Genomic DNA, 21,533 nt, shown 5'->3' with positions numbered 1-21,533 from the left:
TGAGTTTGCCCCTCCTGGCCAGGAGGAGCCAGGAACTCCGACCACCCCAGAAGAGAGCGAGACCGACTCCAACCCCCTGGTAAGTCACCATGTAGCCGCCTTGACCATCCCAGTGGAGCTGTGGGTGCCTTCATCTGGCGCCCAGGGGAAGAGGCTAGCCCTTTTGGACTCAGCCCTTTTGGACTCAGGGTGTCCAAGATGCATGATTAGCTCTGAGGTAGTAGAGAAACTGGGACTGAGACTGAGAACACTTGAGGGTGCCCATAGCATTTTGCCAGCTGGATAGGTCTGTAGCTGTGGGAGGCCCAGCTCACTTTGGAACTGAAACAGTGGAGATGTGGATGGGGGATCTCTGAGAGACACTGAGTTTCATTGTAGCCCCCAGAATAGAGCGGCCCCTCTTGCTTGGACTACCTTGGCTCCAAAAATGGAACCCCCCATGTGAATTGAAGGAAGGGGCTTTTACGAATCCATTCCACACAGCCGAGAAGAGGAGGAGGCAAAACCCCACCCAGATCCACGGAGCTAGGAGCTGCAGCGAGCGAGTGCCTAGATGGTGAGGAGAAAATCCCAAAAGAATACTGGAACCTCAGGGAGGCATTCAGCAAGAGGGGCTTGGATGTGCTCCTACCCCATCATCCCACAGACTGCAGCATAGAAATCCTCCCAGGGGTGAGACTCCCTAACCCAAAGATCTACTCAATGACCTTGCAAGAGCTGGAGGAACTGCGAGCCTTTATTGACAAAAATCTAAAGCGGGCTTCATCCAACCAGCTAGGCTGTGGGTGGCCATCCCAGTGTTGCTTCATGAGAAAAAGGATGGCTCTCTTCACTTATGTGTGGACTATAAAGGTCTCAACGCGGGATGTGTGGAGAATGTTTACCCGTTACCCCTAATGAAGGACGTGTTGGCTCATCTGGCCAAAGGAAAAATCTTTACTAAGCTGGACTTGAGAGAAGCTTATTACAGAGTCTGCGTTAAGGAGGGAGACGAGTGGAAAACCGCTTTCAGGTGCCCTTTGGGTTGCTTCCAGTTCAGGGTGCTCCCGTTTGGTTTATAAGGAGTACCTGCTGGGTTCATGTATTGATCAGTGAGGTGCTGCATGAGCGTTTGTACAAGTGGGGTCCTAGTTTACTTAGATGACATTCCTATCTACATCGAAACCATGGAAGAACATGTGAAATTAGTGCTCTCAGTCCTGAAAAAAACTCAGGGCTGCTGAACTGTACACCAAATTGTCAAAGTGCGAATTTCACCAGGATAAAATTTACTATTTGGGTTACCACATATCACATGAGGGGATAGAGATGTCCCCTTCGTAGTCCAGGCTGATGCCAGTGATGTAGCTATGGGGGCTGTGCTATTACAGGCAAATGCCACTGGGACCTTACAACCCTGCCCTTACGCCTCCAGGAAATTAACTGAAACCAAAAGGAGATGGGCAGTATGGGAGAAGGAAGCATTTGCTGTCTGATGGGCCCTATTAACTTGGAGGCATTTCCTCAAAGGGGCAAAACACCCTTTTGAGGTGTGGACTGACCATAAAAACCTGGAAGCCCTAAAAACGGCCCATAAACTGTCACCCAAGCAAATTCATTGGGCGCAACACTTTAACCGTTTTAATTTTTCCTTGCGCTATCTTCCTGGGGGGAAGAACTTTATGGCAGATGCTTTATCTAGATTGCCTCAGTACAATAGTGCTCAGCCAGAAGTAATCCGCCCAGTTATCCCCTCCAAGCAACTGGCTGCCCCAGTGGTCACCAGAGCCCAGGAAAAAGCAGACCTTGATCTTCCCAGTGAAGTGAGGACCTGAAAGGAGCGCTGAAAAGTGATGATTGGTTCCTGTCCTACTCAAACGAGCACACCATGTGAGATGGCCTAGCATGGATTGTGCTAAACTATACATCCCTGCCAGTCTTAAGGGGGGGACTGTGCTGCAATGGGCCCAATATTCGAAGGCTGCTGGACACTTGCTTCGTGCAAACTTTACAGCTAGTCAAATGGCAGTTCTGGTGGCCATTGTTGAAAAAAGACATAGAAATCTACGTGGCCAGCTGTCCTGTGTGTGCTTCTGCTAAGAGGCCCCCGGGAAGCCTGCTGGACTCCTTCAGAGTGTGGCCAGTGCTAATGCCCCATGGAAGGAAATATCCATGGACTTCATTGTTGAACTACCTGAGAGCGGGGAACACAGTCATTTGGGTGATCACGGACTTATTTTCTAAGCAGGTGCACTTTGTACCCTGCTCCAAGATCCTCAAAAACGCTCACCAAACTTTATCCAACAAGTATATAGGTTACACGGGATTCCTGACCGTATCATTTCGGATAAGGGGGTACAATTCACCTCCCACTTCTGGAGGGAGTTCCTGAAGTTGTTAAGCTCCACCCAGGGTCCAAGCTATGCCCACCACCCTCTAACGGGGCTTGGGAACATACAAACTCAGTTCTGGAACAGTACCTCAGGTGCTATGTAAACTACCAGCAGGACAATTGGGCCGACTTGCTGCCTTTTGCGGAGGTCGCTTACAATAACTCGATCCATAGTAGCACCTGCTTCATCCCATTTAAAGTTGCTTCTGTTCAGGATTTCCTATCCATTCCAGAAGTGCCCCAGGGGAAACCCCAGATCTCTTCCTTAGTGGAATGGATTGAACAGCTTCAATGTATTTGGCCCATCACCCATAAGGCACTAGATGAGGCACATCAAGTCCATAAAAGACAGGCTGACAAGAAAAGAGCTATACCGAAAGAGTTCCAAATAGGGGACAGGGTCTTCCTATCTACAAAGTACTTACAGACCATCCAGAAATCAAAGAAACTGGGACCCAAACATGTAGGCCTTTTCCCGATTGTTAGGATCGTAAATCCGGTCACGGTACAGTTAGAGCTACCCAAAACCCTTAGACAGATCCACCCTTTGTTTCATATTACTTTGTTGAAACCTGAGCATGTATCTCCTCTTCAACCAGGCCAACCTGCCCCTCTAATTCCCCTACTCATCGAAGGTGAACAACACTTTCAGGTCAAAGAGATCCTGGATTCCAGGAAACAGGGAGAAAGTACAGTATTTGGTAGCTTGGAAACATTTCCCTCTCTCACAGTTTGAATGGATGAATGCTCAGGATGTCTGGGCCCCTAAACTCCTATAACTTTTACACTAAATACCTGACAAGCCTTAATGTTGTTTTATTCCACTGTATGGTAGATTTCTTCTATCCTGTATTTTATCTTATGTTTTTTCCTTAGGGCTAACACCTCTATTGCAGGAGGGCCAAATGTCAGCTGGATCTCCAGCATGGGTTTTCCCTTTGATGCTTGCTTGCTTGCTATCAGCTGCCATAGTAACGGGGAGGGGAGGGCATGGCATTGGGGTTTGGGACGTGAGCTGGTGTGAAGAAGGCCCAAGTGAAAAAAAAGGGAGGTTTGCTCTCACAAATTACTGCAATGCTGAATGGGGTTGTTTACATCCGGTCAAGGCCAAACGTCCTGGAACTCCAGAGGGACGAAAACACTTGAAGATGTGCCCCACATGACACTATGTGGGACACTATGCCTGACAGTTATATTATGCAGCTGTATTTGCATTTTATATTGTTAAGTTGTACAAAAAGTATATGCATTTGAGAGCTAGTACCATAATAACATTAAAATTATTGTTTTAAAGGTAATTAGAGCCACTGGTTTCATGAAAGGATTGTATACAGAAGCAGAGATGAAATCTGATGTTAAAGTATGTATGCACTTATCATTTTTTAATTTATAAAATATTTTATAGATGCAATTCCATTAAGTATCATTTAATACAATGTCAGAATTGTGCCAGAATGCTATTTTATAAATTAAAATTTATAAATTTTAAAAAATTAGCATCATAATTTACATTGAAAACTGTAGATTTTATTTAACACTATATTGTTTTATTCAGGATAAAGATGCAAAAATCATCTTTCTTCAGAAAGCAATTGATGTGGTCATCATGGTGACAGGAGAATATTTGGCAGTGAAACCTGCACGTGTTGTTGCAGGACATGAGCCTGAAAGAACAAATGAATTTCTCCAAGCAATTGCTAAATGCTGTCTCAATAAGGTATGATGTTAGTATTAATTTGTGAAATATTATCTTAATTGAATTTTAAATACAATTTCAAAGACCAGTTTAAAGAGAGGTGGTTTCAGGGGAAAGATTGGACTTGGGAGAAAAGCTGGAATGAGTGTTGCGGGGGAAAATTAAGCTTCTCTTTATCCAATGTTTTTCCTTTGAAATTCACCACTTGATATACCAGCACGTAAGATCAATTGTCTACAATGCAATATGGAAATAATTCAATCAATAGAATGTGGACTTCATTTGAAGGATCAAAAATATATTATAATAAGATAACCTTTATTGTCACTTTTTTCAAAGGAAAAAAAGGATATATCCATACATAAACATATTTTGTGTGTGTGTACACACACACTATGTCTTATTTTCTTTAGGGTTCCAAAATAAGCACTAGGGCTTATTTTTGGGGGTTTCTTTATTCCCCCCCCCCATGTATTGGAGGCTCACTTTTTCTGATTGTTCATGGTGGGACAGGAGGGTGTGCAGTGTGCCACCGCTGCAAGGCAGGGGGGGATGGAGCTGGCCCATGTGCCCCACATCGGGTTAGCTCAGGGCCTCTGCAGCCAGGCCATCCATGCCCCGACACCTGCCTTGTCTTGTGGCTGCAGTACCAGTACACCGTTCGGCCTCCTACTGTCAGGGTTCCAAGTAACAGCCCATATGAAATCAAAACTCCTGTCAACCCTGGAGCCATCTTTGAGCATCTTCAGGGTTGCTCTGGCGTGGCAGTGAGCAAGCAGAAGTAGGCCAGTAGCCACTTAGACTCCTGCTGCACATGGCTGCTGGTGCTGCCGCCATGAGGCAGCTGTCGGTGCATGGATGGCTTGGATGCAAGGGCCCTGAAATAAGCTGGTGTGGGGCACATGGGACAGCTCATCACCACCCTGCCTCACCTCGTGGCCACGGCACCTCAAGCAACCAGATGGAATGGGTGGGCAACTGGCTGCGCAGGCTCTTAAGTAGGGCTTATTTCTGGGATAGGTCTTATTTTAAGGGAAACCATATGTGTGTGTGGTGTATGTATGTACACCATGTTTCCCTGAAAATAAGACCCACTCTGCAAATAAGCCCGAGCTTGATGGGGGGGGTTGTAGGCCTAATATAAGCCCTACCCCAAAAATAAGCCTGGGGGATGGGTGTGGCCAGCATGAGAGGGCGCGGAGGGGGGGTGATGGTGTCCGGCAGCCCGCCGGCCCCTTGGGACAGTGCAAATACAGCTAATTCCAAGGGTGGAGGCTTGGATTGTGTCTCCTTTGCAGAAGGGAGGGGGAGAGAAAGGCCTGTCCCAATCAGCGCATAGCAGCATAGCACAGGGGGTGGGAGAAGGGAGAAAGCCTCTTGATTCCTGTGAATGTGTCTTCACTAAGTGTAAATATATGCATGGGTGTGTGTATAGTGGAGCTCTTCCCGAGTCTTCTCGCTGCCCTGAAAATATGCAGCAATTGCCGTATCTTTCACTGGCTGGGTTGTGTGTGTATTTCCTGACAACCTTCAAATTGCACTCTTTTCCCTCAGGAAGAGCTCCTCTCCTCTCCTCTCCCCTCCACACACACACACACACGTTTAAACTTAGCGATGTCGGGGTTCCAAGTAATACCCCCAACAGAATTGAACTCCGAGGCAAGAATCTTCCTCAAAGCAAGAATTTATTAGAGATGTCATATTGGCACATCTGGGGAAAACCCGAATCTGAAGTCCCTACGTTTTCCCCACCCCAATTCAAAGTCAAAGATCCTTCCCCTTCCATTCCCATCTATCCCAATAAGGTCACTGTCCCAATTTCAGCCAGCTTCCAGTCACACTTCCCCAGGTGCTGGTGAGAGGTCCTTGAGTCCCAAGGGAAAGAATGTCATTATGATTACACACCCCACACTAATCTCACCTTCCCCCTCCTGTTTGCACAGCTTCCTCAACCATTGCTATGGCAGCCCTGAAGGCTCTCAACAAAGACGGCTCCAGGGCTGACAAGTGAAAAGTAAAAAGACATGCACAGGAATCAAGAGCTTTCTTTTTCTCTTCTCCCACACCTAGCGCTCTTAAGACGGTTGCCATGAAAAGGAAACTGGTGCACGTTCCTCCGCCTTCTATAAGCCCTCACTACCAGTAATAAGCTGTCTGTGCAGAAGAGGATGAAGATCCTTTGAATTCTGCCGTGTGCCAAAAATGCAGCTTCTGAGGAATTGAAACGTGCTGCTTCTGAGAGTTGGGGGGTCAGCTTGCCTTGCCACAAGCCTGGCTGGTAGGTGCTGCCTACGCCCCTCAAGCACAGCCTCCTTAAGATGGAGAGCACCATGCACTGAAAGTGAAGTGTGATCTCCTTTCCAGGGAGGTGGGAAAAGTTTCGCTGGCACTACATGTGGCTTCGCCCTCTGCCTTCCTGACCAGGTTCCACAGCTGAGGGGGGCGATGGAGAAAACTGCACACAGCTGGCAGCATGACTTCTGCCAATCTCTTTCTGGGCTTCTGCTTGTTGGGCCGCTTCCCTGAAGCTGGCAGCTCCATGGCCAGTCACTTTCCTTTTTCCCTCTTTTACCTCATGGGAGGCTCTCAGGAACCTTGTGCGGCAGCAGGCAGAGGCATGAGGGAGGCAGACAATCCAGACGCCCTGTGCTGTTGTTTGTTTGGCACAACCACAGGCAAACCGAGAGACAATGAGACGAAGTGGCCGGTGTGTTGGCATCGCCTCTGCCTCCCCTATGCCTCTGCCTCAATCTGCTACCGGTGCCGCCGAGCAAGCCTCCTATGAGCCTCCCATGAGAAAAAAGAGGGAAAAAGCAAAATGGCTGGCCATGGAGCTGCCGGCTTTGGGAGGTGGCTCAACAAGCAGAAGTGCCACACACTCAGAAAGAGACAGGGGTAAGTCATTCCGCGCTGAGGCAGAGGTGATCCAAACACACCGCCCATTCTGTCCCATTGTCTCTTGGCTTCCCTGTGGCCGCATTGAACAAACACCAGCACAAGGCATCTGGATCACCTGCCTCCCCCATGTCTCTTCCCACTGTCGGCGCCGATGCACAAGCCTCCAGCAAGCCTCCCATGAGTCTTGCTCCCGTGGTGGATTTTTAAAGGAGATTCAGGTTAATGTCAGGGTTCCAAGTAACACCCCCAACAAAAGAAAGCTCTGAGGCTTGAGTTTCCTCAAAGTTACATTTTATTAGAGATGTCATATTGGCACATCTGGAAAAATCCGAATCTGAAAGCTTCCAGGTTTTCCCCACCCAAAGGAAAGTTCAAGTTCCTGCCCAACACCCACATGCCAATCCCAGCACCGTCACATGATCCAATCCCAGCACCGTCCCAGCTGGAGATGCCTCCCAGTCCCAGCCACCCAGGTGCAGGGCAAGATGTCCTTGAGTTTCTGAGAAAGGAATGTTGTTATGACTATATATCAAGCTGCCTCCATACAATCTCCCCTCTATTTTCCCACAGTAGTAAATGTGGCAGGCCTGAAGGCCCAATGAAGAAAATGGCTTCCAGGCTTGATACCTGGAAGCCATTTTTTTATACCTACATTTAAAACCAGGCTGTTTTTATTACACCAGTTCATCAAACACTCTACCTCCTCTTGGTAATCACCCTCATTTACATCCTGAATAAGTCCCACTACTGTTGTATCATCCATTCAAAATATGATAGATAGCAAACCTTGTATAAGAGTCATGGGTCAGTAGGGTGAACAACAGTGGACTTGGGACACAGCCCTGAGGAGAACCTGTGCTCAAGGAGATGGTATTAGAAATATTAGTCCCAACTAGCATATACTGGGACCTATCACTGAGAAAATCAAGATTCCAGCTGCACAAATGAATATTGAAGTCTAAAACGGCCAGCTTATCTACTAAATGCTTGGGAATTGTCATATTAAATGCCAAACTAAAGTTGGCAAACAGTATTTGCACATGAGTATTTCTTTCCTCTAAGTATGCCAAGGCCAGATAGAAAACAGAGGAAATATGAACCTCTGTGGAACGTTTGCACAGAAAGCAAACGGAAGTGAGTCAAATGCTGTAAGGAGACTGGATACAATGAAGTCCTTTATCAGCTTTTCAAAACATTTCATAATGATCGACTTAAGTTCAACTGGACAATAATCATTAAGACCTGTGATTGAAGACTTCTTTTGCACTGGCAAAATAATGGCAATCTTAAAACACAATGGTACTACTGCATGCTGTAAGTATGCTGTAAAATATCTGTAAGATGTAAGCCAACTCATCTGTACGCTCCCTAAGAAGACACCCAGAGATGGTATGTGGGCTTGCTGCTTTCCGAATGTTAACTTTCCACAATGTTCTCCAAATAGAGGTGACATCAAAGCTAAGCACTTTCTTATCAGAATGGGGCACAGCTTTCCTCAAAGGGGTACTGTTTGATACCTCAAATCTTTAAAAAAAAATGTGTTCAGCTTGTTTAAAAAGTCCATGTTGCCCTTACAGCACGATGAAGCCACCTTATAGTCTGTAATGGCCTGGATTCCTTGTCACATACACCTGGTGTTTATAGGGTCCTAAAAAGAATTCTGAACTTTCTGACAATGGGCTTGCTTTGCTGTTTTTATGGCATATTAACTTTTTGTGCATGTCCAAGATGGCAGCGCCCGCTGGGATTGCGATCTGAGGACGGGGCGCCGACCTACCTTTTGGGTCTTTTGGGGTCGTTTCGAAGACCCATGACCCCAGGACTGGTTAGGGGAGCTCCCTGCCAGTACGGAGAGGGTTTTCTTTCCCTCCGTGACTGAGCAGAGAGGAAGGCGCGATGTCGGGAGCGGCGGGCTGTTCAGCTGGGTGGCGGCAGCGTTTTCCACAGCCGGAGGCCATCTGAGTGTCGGAGCGGCGTTGCGCTGGGGGCGCCTGCCGCGTGGTGAGATTCCAAGCCCAGGGGGAGTTGCCCAAAGAGTTGCAAGACGTGTCGGGCACCTCCAAAGACCTCTGGGACGCCGCCAGGCTCTTTCGTGGTGCTGGCGACGATGGCGCAGTGGCGGCGGCGATGGCGGTGGTGGCTGTCTGGCGGTCAAAGGGCGCTGGCGACCCCCCCCTTGGAGTTGGAGTTGGGGGGTGCAATGAAACAACAAGACCGGGAGACCTGCAACCATGGTTGGGGCTAGGACCTCGTGTGATATCTTTTCCCAGGCCTTGGGAGGCCTCAAATTGTGGCTGTGCGGGGGCTGGGGGCTTGAGACAACTGCCGCATTTCTCTCTCCTCCAGCATTCCCCTTTTAGGACTGGGCCCACCTGGACCAGCTGTTAGCCTGTGGGACTCACGTGTCGCTATGTTTATTGTTATCTGAACCCCCCTGACTGTGGAGAGGGCTATTTCCATCTGAATTGGAGGTTGGTACATGGCCGCATCCCATCGGCTGAGGGGGCTGGACATCAGTTCAACCACTGTGAGAGGTTGGCCTGGTGTCGGGGCCCCTAGGGGTTGAACCGGGATGATTTCATATATATGCACTTTTTCAACGGAGGGGACTTGACCATCGGACCAACCGCCGTGAGAGGGCGGTTTTTGGACCTGATCCCTGGACGCTGTCTGTCTGCATCAGTTTCATCGCTGCCATCTCACCACAAGAGGGGGCTGACCAGCTGACCTAACCACCATGAGAGGGTGGTTGGATCTACCTCCCCCTTGGATTGTGGTCGTCTTGGATCTGGACTTTGTCCTCTGTTGTGAGGGGACAGTGGACTTGGTCCTGTGAACATGTCTTTGAGACCCCCCATTTCATTGTCTTCTCCCCTGGTCCTTTTCTATGGACCCTCAGGATATGGTCGTTTACCCGTTATGGTCAAGATGTACTCAGCAGCGGAGCTTCTTGGTCTGCGAGACTCCTCCCTCTCGCAGGCTTGGCCCTCCACTCTATCGAGGGCCTACCTCGATGACGGGCTTTGGAACCCTGAGAGGTAGCATGCCGCAAAGAGGGGGCTGCGGGGTTTTTTAAAATCATCTTTATTTAATCTTTTAAGGGGTCTGTGGAGGGGGGAGGGGGGTTGGATTGGAACTAGGGTCATGGGTTTGGGGGATAACCCACCAAGGGGAGGGCCGGGCCTGGCCATGATGCACGGTGGGGGGGTGGGGGATCCGGGGGTAATGGGGGGGGTCGAGCTTGTCCAGATTGTGTTTTCACCATCGGTACTGTGAGTGGGAGGGGTAGATATGGCGGGAGCAGGGGGCCATATCATGTCAAGGTAGCATGCACCCGCTGTCTTCGAGCGGTAGGGCGCTCCAGCCCCCAAGGCTCCACTCATTCTCCAGGTTGCACAGACCCTCAGGCCCAGGCCTTCGACTGATGTTGTGCAACGCCAGGTCTGTAGTAAATAAAGCCCCCCTCATTTGTGACCTTGTTCAGGAGGGGGGAGCGGACCTGGCGGGTATTACGGAGACCTGGTTTGGCCCAGAGGGAGGGGTCCCTCTGGTAGAAATGTGCCCACCAGGCTTCCACACATTCCATCAGCCGAGGTCACAGGGGAGGGGCGGGGGAGTAGCAGTTATTATTGGAGAAGGCCTTAGGCCGAGGGAGACCATTGTTCCTCAGACGGCTGGCTGTGAGTCCCTCCTTGTGAAGTGGGGCCATGGGGTTCAGATGGGTTTGCTGATCACATACCTGGCTCCCTGCCACGTGGCAGCAGCCCTGCCCGAGCTACTCAACATTATCGCCGCGGTGGCGGTTGATACCCCCAGACTTATGGTCATGGGGGATTTTAACCTGCCGTCCGTGGGTGAGGCGTCTGAGGTGGCTCGGGAATTCATGGCTTCCATGACGGCCATGGACCTGACCCAGCTAATTCATGGCCCTATGCACACGGGGGGAAACACACTGGACTTGGTTTTTGTCTCTGGACAGTGGTTGAGTGATCTCGAGATAGGGGATATAGTCATCGAGCCCTTGTCATCGTCAGATCACTCTCTCCTTCACCTTGACCTTCGAACCGTGGCACCCTGCCACAGGGAGGGGGAACCAACAAGATGGTACCTGATGGCGCCTGATGGAACCTGACAGGTTCCAGATGGAGCTTGGGCCAATCCCTGAGGTTCTGGCTCATGCCTCGACTGGAGACCTAGTGGCCGCCTGGGACAGGGCGGCCACTGGAGCTCTGGATCGAGTCGTGCCTTTGCGGCCTCTGACCCGGCGCCGATCTCACCTGGCTCCTTGGTTCACCGAGGAGCTGAGGGGGATGAAGCGCCGGAAAAGACGCCTAGAGAGTAGTTGGAGGGCCAGTCTTTCTGAATCGGACCGGACTCTGGTAAGATCTCATATTAAGAATTACCTAGTGGCGATAAAAGCAGCAAAATGTACTCATTTTGCTGCTCTTATTGCATCATCAGATAATCGCCCGGCCGCCCTGTTTAGGGTGACCCACTCCCTGCTCCACCAGGAAGCGTGGGAGGACCCCTTGGGGGGAAGAGCTGAGAATTTTGTTCAGTATCTGTATGAAAAATTACTCAGATTCGGGAAGGTCTGGACTCCTACTGGGTAAATCCAGCGAGGGTGACGGAGGCAGGTCTTGAGAATGTTATCTGGGATGAGTTTGATCCTGTGACCCCAGATGACGTGGACAGGATTCTGGATAGATTGAATGCAACCACATGTTTGTTGGACCCGTGTCCCTCCTGGTTAGTGCTGGCTTCCCGGGAGGTGATGTGAGGCTGGCTCCAGGGGATTATAAATGGTTCATTGGGCGAGGGTATCTTCCCCGCCGCCCTGAAGGAGGCGGTGGTGAGGCCTCTCCTCAAGAAGCCTTCCCTGGACCCAGCAGTATTGGCTAATTATCGTCCAGTCTCCAACCATCGCTTTGTGGCGAAGGTTGTTGAGAGTGTGGTTGCGCGACAGCTTCTCCAGTACCTGGATGAAATGACGTATCTAGATCCGTTCCAGTCGGGCTTCAGGCCTGGGTACAGCATGGAAACGGCATTGGTCGTGTTGGTTGTTGATCTCTGGAGGGCTCGGGACAGGGGTTGCTCCTCTGTCCTGGTCCTGTTAGATCTCTCAGTGGCTTTTGATACCATCGACCATGGTATCATGCTGCACCGGTTGGAAGAGTTGGGGGTGGGAGGCACCGTACCATGGTGGTTCTCCTCCTTTCTCTCCGACCAGTCGCAGTCTGTGTTGACAGGGGCAGAGGTCGACCCCGAGGCCCTTCATATGTGGGGTGCCGCAAGGATCGGTCCTCTCGCCCCTTTTGTTCAACATTTATGTAAAGCTGCTGGGCGAGATCATCCGTGGTTTCGCGGTGAAGTACCATCAGTACGCTGATGACACCCAGCTGTACATCTCCACCCCGGACCACCCCAATGATGCCCTTGAAGTGATGTCCCGGTGCCTGGAGGCCATACGGATCTGGATGGGGAGAAACAGGCTCAGGCTTAACCCATCCAAGACCGAGTGGCTGTGGTTTCCGACGTCCCGATATAGTCAGCTGGTGCCATCGCTGACTGTTGGGGGCAAATCATTGGCCGACACGGAAAGGGCTCGCAACTTGGGCATCCTCCTGGATTCACGGCTGTCTTTAGAAGAGCATTTGACGGCCGTGACCGGGAGGATTTTTCATCAGGTTCGCCTGATCCACCAGTTGCATCCCTTTCTAGATCGGGACTCCCTACGCACAGTTACTCATGCCCTTGTCACCTCTCATCTGGACTATTGTAACGCTCTCTACATGGGGCTCCCCTTGAGGTGCACTCGGAGGCTCCAACTGGCGCAGAGTGCGGCCGCGCGGGTGGTTATGGGAGCGACGTGGAGTTCCCATGTAATACCTCTCCTGCATGAGCTGCACTGGCTCCCGGTGGTCTTCCAGGTGCCCTTCAAGGTTTTGGTTATCACCTTTAAAGCGCTCCATGGCTTAGGACCTAGTTATTTACGGAAACGCTTACTACCACCAATAGCCTCCCACCGGCCAGTACACTCCCATAGAGAAGGGCTCCTCCGGGTGCTGTCGGCCAACCAATGTCGACTGGCGGCCCCTAGGGGGAGAGCCTTCTCTGTGGGGGCACCTATGATCTGGAACGAGCTCCCCCCAACGATACGGAGGATCCCGGATATGCGCACCTTCCGTCGCGCGCTCAAGACTTTCTTATTTCATCAAGCTGGGCTGGCTTGTTTGTTTTTAAATTATTGGGTATTTTAAATTTGTCTCAGCCAAATTATTTAATTCGTTTTTATTTTATTTTAAATTTTTGTATTTATGCGTTTTATTTTGTGGCTGTTCACCGCCCTGAGTCCTTCGGGAGTAGGGCGGTATAGAAATCCAATAATAAATAAATAAATTAAAAAAAATATTTCAGATTGGCTCTGGCTGTTCCAAGCACTAGCATATCGCCAGATTTAAAAGCCACATTCCGTGTTTTCAACATCTTGTGAATCTCATGTGTCATCCATGGTTTTTTAACCCATACCACAATGTTTTTAAGGACACCGACATCCTCAATGCACTTCTGAATATATGCAGACATAGTGGTGGCATACTCCTCTACGTTAATATGTTGGTTAACTGTAGCAGCTTCTTTAAACATGCACCAATCCGTGCACTCAAAATAATCTTGTAATGTTTCTATAGCCTCTCCCCCCAAACTCTCACTTCTTCATGGTAAGTTTCTCTCTAAGTAATAGAGGCTTATATGCAGAGATGGGATTCAGCCAGTTCGCACCAGTTAACTTTTTGCCCAGTTCGGAGAACTGGCTAATCCCACCTCTGGCTGACCCTGCTCTGCCCTGCCCCTCCCAGGAGTCCCCCTGCATACCCTATTTTGGCTTCCAGGGTGGTGCAGGAGGCTTTCCAGGGCCAAAATGGGGAATGGGGATTTTGCATTATCATTACTGTGGGGGAGTTGGGAATGGGGATTTTGCATTATGATTGCTCATAAGTAAGTAGGAACCAGTAAAAGAGGAATGGAAAAATCCCTCTCTGTAGATCAGCGTTTTTTCAGTGTTGGCAAATTTAAGATGGGCAAATTTCATGCTGCCTGGGGAATTCTGGAAATTGAAGTCCATGCACTTAAAGTTGCCAAAGTTGAGAAGCATGGGTCTACACTAGAGTTTAGGATTTTCCATTCCTGTTTTATTTAGAGTTTGGTGCAATTAAATAAATCAGTTGTGGTTTCATTAACAAATAGTGATTAAAACAATATGAAACATTACTAGACTTTTCGTGAGAAACTGAAACTGAAATTAAAAGTTGATCTGGGCTTTGGTGATTAAATAAGGGATTATGGAAATAATGTTTATAATGACAATATGTTATTGTTAGAGTAAAAGTTTGATATATTTTTCTACTTATATCTGTACTAAAGAAAATCGGACGTCATTTTTTTTTCAGTTTTCCTTCTTTTCCTCTTTCTTTCTTACACTTTCACTCTTTTTCTTTCCTGAGCCTTTTCTTTTTTTCAAATCTGGTTTTTGTTTATCCCTTAGCTTTGTATTTTTTTGATGTATGAAAGATCAAAGACTCAGCCATTATAATTCTACATTCCTTATTTACAGAAATCATATCAAAATTTAGAATGAAATCCACTGGGAGCCATCTCATATAAGGCAGGCTCTGAGTAACCAAAAAGTATTTTATCGATAAATTCTCTCTTCGAGAGAAGAGAATATTTGTAGCTCGGGGTTGAACTGTGGGTTCCTCTGAGCTTGATGGTTTTCTTGCAGATGTTTCATTACCAAACTAGGTAACATCATCAGTACTAGAGGGGACTGGAGTTTGTTCTTATTTTCATATACCAGTGGCTTACCAGTGTAAGTGTTGTAGGAAAAGACGGGACTAGGCCAAGCTCTTCAATGCAGGAAAGATTTTATTATGCATAAAGGTTCAAACAGCAATAACACAGCAAAATGTTTGAACCCCGAAGGGTTTACAAAGGCATAGTTCTTATACTCTAAATTACGTATATATCATCTGGGTGGTACATTTAGACATATATGGTCTTAAGAGGAACTGAAAGACACCTAGTCCAGACGTTTGGTCACAGATAAAAGGGAAAAAGGGAGTCACATTAATATACAGGGAGTTGTATACACTATCATATGTTATACATGACATTTAGGGTGGAATGCAGAAGTGAACAACAGGATGCATCTGTCTGGGTCAGTCTGCTCTTTTACAGATAAAAATACCTTGTGTCATCTCAGCAACTCCTTCCTGGCAGAGGGAGGAACATTCAGCCTTGACCAAGGTTTTGGGCCTTTAATATCAAGACTTGGAGTCTGAACCAAGACTTTGGTCTGAACCCAAAGTTTGGTCCTCCTCACTCCCCTCTTTGTGACTCATCTGACATATCCAGAAGAGTCACATACTCAGGTTCCTCCCTTGGTTGGAGTTTCTGATATTCCCACATCGCCATTACCTGGGCTGTTGCCTTTCGTTCTACCAATAAAGATAAACTGTTAGAGATAGTTTTAACAAAAATGGGTAGAATATAGGGAAGTAATATACACCTGCAGCTATTAATCCAATAAGGCCTACAATTGCTTGCAAACCGGGTAACTTTGGCCACCATCCTGAAAACATATCCTTCAGATTCAGACCTCTCCATGTTTGTACTGGTACATGAGCTATTTTAACCATTTTATCAGTAATTTCTTTTATGACTCTACCACTCTCATCTATCTCAATGCAGCAATTAGTTAGATTAAATTTTCCACATACTCCTCCTTCCTTAGCAAGCAAATAATCTAAAGCCAATCTATTTTGCATGATATAAGTTCTTGATTTAACACTTTCTCTGGCTAATTGAGTAAGACCTTTTACTGTTTCATTGGTGATTATTTCAACCACAGCCTGCAGACGAATCAAACGGTTCAGGATATACACAGGAGTCCAATAGCCATACAAATCATCTTCCACCCATGTAGCTGGTCCATATACCTGTATAATTCGTTCCGCAGGCCATTCCTCCTCTCCCCACTTATGCTGATTACCACCAACATTAACTTTTCCTATAAGGGATGTATCTACATGTCTCTTTCGTTTGTTCTGATTTCCAACTTCATCATACATTGGAACACCCAGGATTTGCCTAGTCTTTAAAGGAAGTAGAAAGAACCCAGGTCTAATTATTCCTAATACACATGTTCCACACCAATTTTTAGGTAGGTATCCGTATGCCATCTTTCCACATACCCAATATACTCCATTGGGCGCCAGCCATTCAAGGGTTTGATTATCAGGATCATTCAAAAATGCCAGCCCTTTAATTTTAAATAGGGCCTGCTCACCAATACCCTCTGTGGCATTACTTCCCGACCACCATACCTTACTTTCCCACTTTCCGATGCACATTAAGTTTCCAACTTCTTTGCATCCCTTTATACTCTTCCTTTTGAAGCATACATTGCCTACCAAATTGGTGGTAAGTGTCCAATCTCCATCCTTTCCTTTATTATAAGATAAATTACCTTGTTGGTCCATTTCCAATACCTTAGAATAGTTTAATTCCTGGGCTTCCCATGGCCATTTCTCTCCCATGTTGGTCCCTCCACAAACAAAACAATTAGACACATTCAAAGTGTGAGCTATGTCTTCAGCTAATTTAACAAATGTATTAGTTACATATTTAGGGATTTCTGGTATGTTGAGTTTTTCCATCTCCAAATAAAATGACCAAAATAGTCCCTTGGTATCCTGTAACTTCCTGGTGACTTTAGTAACTTTCCAGCTAAGTGTTACATGAGGATCTGCTCCCTTAGCATAAATTCCTAATCTGTACCTTACATCCCATGTTCTAGTGGGAGTACAGGTAAGCTTAACAGGATTACATCTATTCTTTTGACAATTACTGGTTGCTACTCCTGTTTCTAGCTTACACTTCTGATTGCCTACAGGAGGGTCCCCGGACCACATAGTTACACAAGACCAATAGGGGCAATAACTATATGTATTTTGGTCATGACATTCACCTTGATTATAACACATATATTTTCAGTCCAGCATATAGCTTTTTTCCCATTCCAAAGTCCCACATGAGGCTTTCCAACAATTCCGATTGATGGCTAGGCAAGCATTGAAAGATAATTCTACTTGCCTATTCAAAGACCGGAACTCAATTTTATTTAACAATTCCTCCCTTCCACATTCAGTTGTATAAATTGACATTTCATATGTGGTTATTGACTTGGCTTCGGCAGGGTTATAGCATTGTACTTTACCATTTAGCATACACATATGATAAATTGTGGTGTTTACCTGACATGTGGACGGTGTATATGTTAAACATCCATCTGGTTTACTAGTGTGATATATCAAGGTATTAGAGATTAATGTACCCCATATCGTAGTCTGAATGCATGGACTGCATTCCTCTTTTCTTTCCAATTTAGGCTTCGCTTTGGGTTTTATTGTGGGTTTCATTATGAGGGATGCTATTACAGGAGCTACTATAGCTGTAGTAGGAGAGACTCTTTTAGTTCGTGATGCAGGAACCAGTGTAGTGGTTGTTCGTTTAGCACGGTTTCTAATCACTTCTTCTACTGTTAAACCTCCTCTCTTTGGGGTATAACAGAGCACTCCTTCCGTACCATTACACCTGTAAACTACCGTAGGGCATTTTGAGCCAAAAACACAAGTGGTCAAGTCAAACCACTCACAAGAATTAGATATTCCCGATCTCAGCCGGATGGCTATTCCATCCTTACTGACACAGGGAATACAGGGTCCAGATCCTAAGTGACTTTTAAGTTCTCTACTTTTTCTTACTTTCTTCTGACCCTGCACTGTTACTCTAAACTCAAAGGGTTCCACCTTTAAAATGCATGTCCCCTGCCACCCAGGTTTCAATTGGGCAGGGGAAGCAACACGTTCCCAACCCCAATACCGGGGTGTCACGCAGTTCAGGGTTAGAGAAAAACTCCCCCCTTTGTGCGAGGTGGTAGCACAGATTCCTCTTCTTAGAACATATCCCACATATTGCCACACTTTAGAATTGGAGTAACCTCGAGTCTGGCAGGTAAGCATTGCTATTTTGTCAAATATCCTTGGTGTTTTACAGGGATGTGGTAGAATACCATTCCAGCAGTCTGGGGTAAACACAATTGGCAGTGTACCATCACAGCTACCAGTTCCAATGTTATAGGATTTTACTATACGGGGTTGTTCCTCTGGATTGCTCCACATACCCAAATTACTAACACATACCGAGTTACTTTGCACTCCTATAAACAATACACTTACCCACAACCACTCAATACCATATTTCACAGACATACTTATCCGCTTCACGCTCCTTCTGTTCCTCTCTTCTGGCGTCTTGCAGTATAGCCTGTATGGTAGGGCTAGGCTTGAGAGTATAATAGGAGGGTTCACCTACACAGTTTACCAGATAATGTTGTAACACGTCCTCTATGATTATTATATCACACTCTACACTACAATGTATACAAATAACACAATCAATACAATGTGCACAGCAACAGCAACAGCACCCACACTTACATTTGCAAAACCAACACATACAAGCAGTAAAAGAAAATGTACAATAAGCATAGATAGAATCAAAAACCTCTTCATCCAATCTTCCCCCGTGCGTAGAAAGTCAGCTTCCGGAGTGATTTAGCAAGGGTTTCTTCCTTCCTCAAGGAACTCCAACCACGTGATCAACTCTGGAGGAGGGATTGACTGGGGTGGTTAAACCAAAATATTAAAGGGTTCAGGCTTTCCACAAAATCTCAGTCTGTGTTGATAGAATATAATTGGGGAAAGAGATAATATTGCTACTATCCAGAGTCCCCACATCCAATCTTCCCACATGAGTCCGTACCAATCTTCTGCCATGCGCTGGGAACCAGCTTCCGGTGGGGTTCAGCAGGGCAAACGTTCCTTCTTCGTACTGCCACTCGAATACATCAGCATACACTCTTAACAATAACCTATATACATATAGAGCACACTTTTATTTAGTTACGTTTGAAAGTAAGCTTAGTTGGATTTTTCGGGTCCATGGACACCTTCCAGCTCGTGTCTGCTGCTGCTTTGACCAGTGTCCAATGGATCCAAGACTTGGACTCTGCAATCTTAATAGCAAGTGGAGAAGACATAACAACAGTGAAAGGTCTTTTCCATCTCCCCTCTAGCTGTTCTTTCTTCCAATGCTTTACCCACACTTGATCTCCAGGTTTAAAGGGATGGCAGTAAGTCATTAGTCTAGGGGGTATCTGCTCCATTACATATCTCTGTAGTTTCTCAACTTGCTTATTTAATTCCTGCACCTTTTCCATATTCCAAACACCCCCCTTATGACCTAAGTCTGGCCACCCTGCCAAGTGTTTTCTCAGGAGGTTCGGAGGTTGCCCAAACATCAATTCATAAGGTGACAATTTATGCTGCCCTCTCAGAGAGCTTCTAACTGCATACAGGGCTAATGGCAACGCATCAGGCCACTTCAAATGACTTTCCGTACAAATTTTAGTTATTCTTTCTTTTAGAGTTCTGTTCATTCTCTCTATAGCGCTTCCTGATTGCGGGTGAAATGCACTGTGAAATCTCCACCTGATCCCCACTGCCTGAGTCACCGCCCGATTAATGTGATGAACAAATTCAGGACCGTTGTCAGAAGATATATTAGTAGGCATTCCAAACCTAGGGATGATTTCTTTTAACAACACTCTTGCCACTTCCCTTGCCTGTTTAGTCTTGGTAGGAAACGCTTCAGGCCACCCGGTATAGATATCCACTATGACCAACGTAGCTTTAAACAATCCACACTTTGGCATATCTGTGAAGTCAATCATGATATAATCCATGGGAATATATGCACGAGGTATTGCTCCAGGGGGCAGCAGGGGTCCCTGTCTAGAATTGACCTTTGCACAGGTAACGCACTTAGCTACCACCCCAGCAGCAATACCTGCTAGCCCATTGATGTAATAATCTCTCTTTAAAGCTGCTTCCAGGGCTGTCTTTCCCATGTGAGTAGTATCATGAGCTAATTGAGCCAGTGTCCAAGCTACAGACGACGGCACATACACTCTCTTATCTGGCAAAACATACCATCCACTTTCTACTCTAGCTTTTAAATCTGTTACAGCTTTTACACTTTCTTGTTGGGAATAGGTAGGTTTAATTTCAGGAGGTATCACCCCCATATCCATGGTTACACATATTGATAAATCAGAAGTTGGTTCTAGACGCTTGGCTGCCTCTCTTGCTTCCAGATCAGCTGCCCTATTTCCCAATGCCATCTTATCATCTCCTCTCTGGTGTTCCTTGCAATGCATCACCGCCACTTTCTTGGGTTGCTGTACTGCATCAATCAACCGACTTATCAAATGTCCATGCAAAATATACGTTCTGGCTGAATCTCTGAATCCCCTTTCTCTGTACACTGCCCCATTGGCATGCAAAGTTAGAAAAGCATATTTGCTGTCTGTCCATACATTCAAACTTTCACCTTTGGCTCTTTCCAATGCTCTTATTAGTGCCCACAATTCAGCTACCTGTGCACTATGTCCTTTTCCTAATGGACCACTTTCTACCACTCCTTCATCATCCACGATTGCATATCCAGACACTCTATTTCCTTCCACCATATAACTGGATCCATCCATATACCAATTAAGTTTGGCATCCGGCAAAGGTATATCTGTCAAATCCGGCCGGCTTGAATACACCTTATCAAGTACCTGTAAGCAATCATGTACTGGTTCTAACTCGGTTGGTAGCAGAGTAGCGGGATTCAATCTATTAGAAACAACCAATCGTACTTGCGGATTTTTAATCATGATAGCCTGATATTTTGCTAAACGCTGTCCACTAATCCACAAATGCCCTTTTGCATCTAGCACAGACTGCACTGCATGAGGAGTATGTACATTGATAAAACAGGAAAAAGTAAGCTTATTACAATCCTGAATTAGTTCCGCAATAGCAGCTAATACTTTGAGACAGTGAGGCCAGCCCTTTGCAACTCCGTCCAGCTGTTTGGAAAGATAAGCCACCAGCTGCTGCCAACTCCCAAGAGGCTGAGTCAACACCCCAAAGCAACATTTTTATTAGTATCCACATATAGATTGAAAGGCTTTTGTAAATTTGGCAAAGCTAATGCAGGGGCTTGTGTTAAAGCTTCCTTGATGTCACGAAATGCTTTCTTCTGCTCTCCTCCCCACTCAAGTGGTTCAATATTTGCCCCCCTCATTGCGACATACAACGGGGCTGCCATCAAAGCAAAATTTGGAATCCAAATACGACAAAAACTTGCCAGCCCCAAAAAGCTGCACAACTGTCTCTTTGTCCGAGGCTCAGCCAGAGCCAAAATGGCTTGCTTCCTCTCAGGTCCTAGCGCTCGACATCCCTGTTCAACATCATATCCTAAATACCTAACACGCTGTTTCACAAGCTGAGCCTTTCTCTGGGAAACTCTATATCCACATTCCAACAACAGATCTAACAGCGCCTTAATATTTTCCCAACAAGCATCTTCAGTTTGTCCTGTTACTAAAACATCATC

The 21,533-nt window shown here is 46.6% G+C and overlaps 1 protein-coding gene across 4 annotated transcripts in view; it reads left to right on the top strand.

Moving 5' to 3' along the window:
- IFT54 (intraflagellar transport 54) overlaps positions 1 to 21,533 on the top strand; it is a 277,257-nt gene that overhangs the window by 63,513 nt on the left and 192,211 nt on the right. For 3 of the 4 annotated variants that reach the window (XM_060682392.2, XM_034426210.3, XM_060682393.2), the window contains exons 2-3: positions 3,666 to 3,731; positions 3,927 to 4,088. The exons of the other annotated variant lie outside the window; for it this stretch is intronic. In XM_060682392.2, the coding sequence (XP_060538375.1) occupies positions 3,666 to 3,731; positions 3,927 to 4,088 (228 nt within the window). The remainder of the gene's footprint in view (positions 1 to 3,665; positions 3,732 to 3,926; positions 4,089 to 21,533) is intronic. 4 annotated transcript variants of the gene reach the window in all.

Source organism: Pantherophis guttatus, chromosome 1 (assembly GCF_059756535.1).
Source record: "Pantherophis guttatus breed Tessera chromosome 1, ASM5975653v1, whole genome shotgun sequence".
NCBI classification, from domain to species: Eukaryota; Metazoa; Chordata; class Lepidosauria; order Squamata; family Colubridae; genus Pantherophis; species Pantherophis guttatus.
This window is presented reverse-complemented; position numbering and strand designations above follow the sequence as displayed.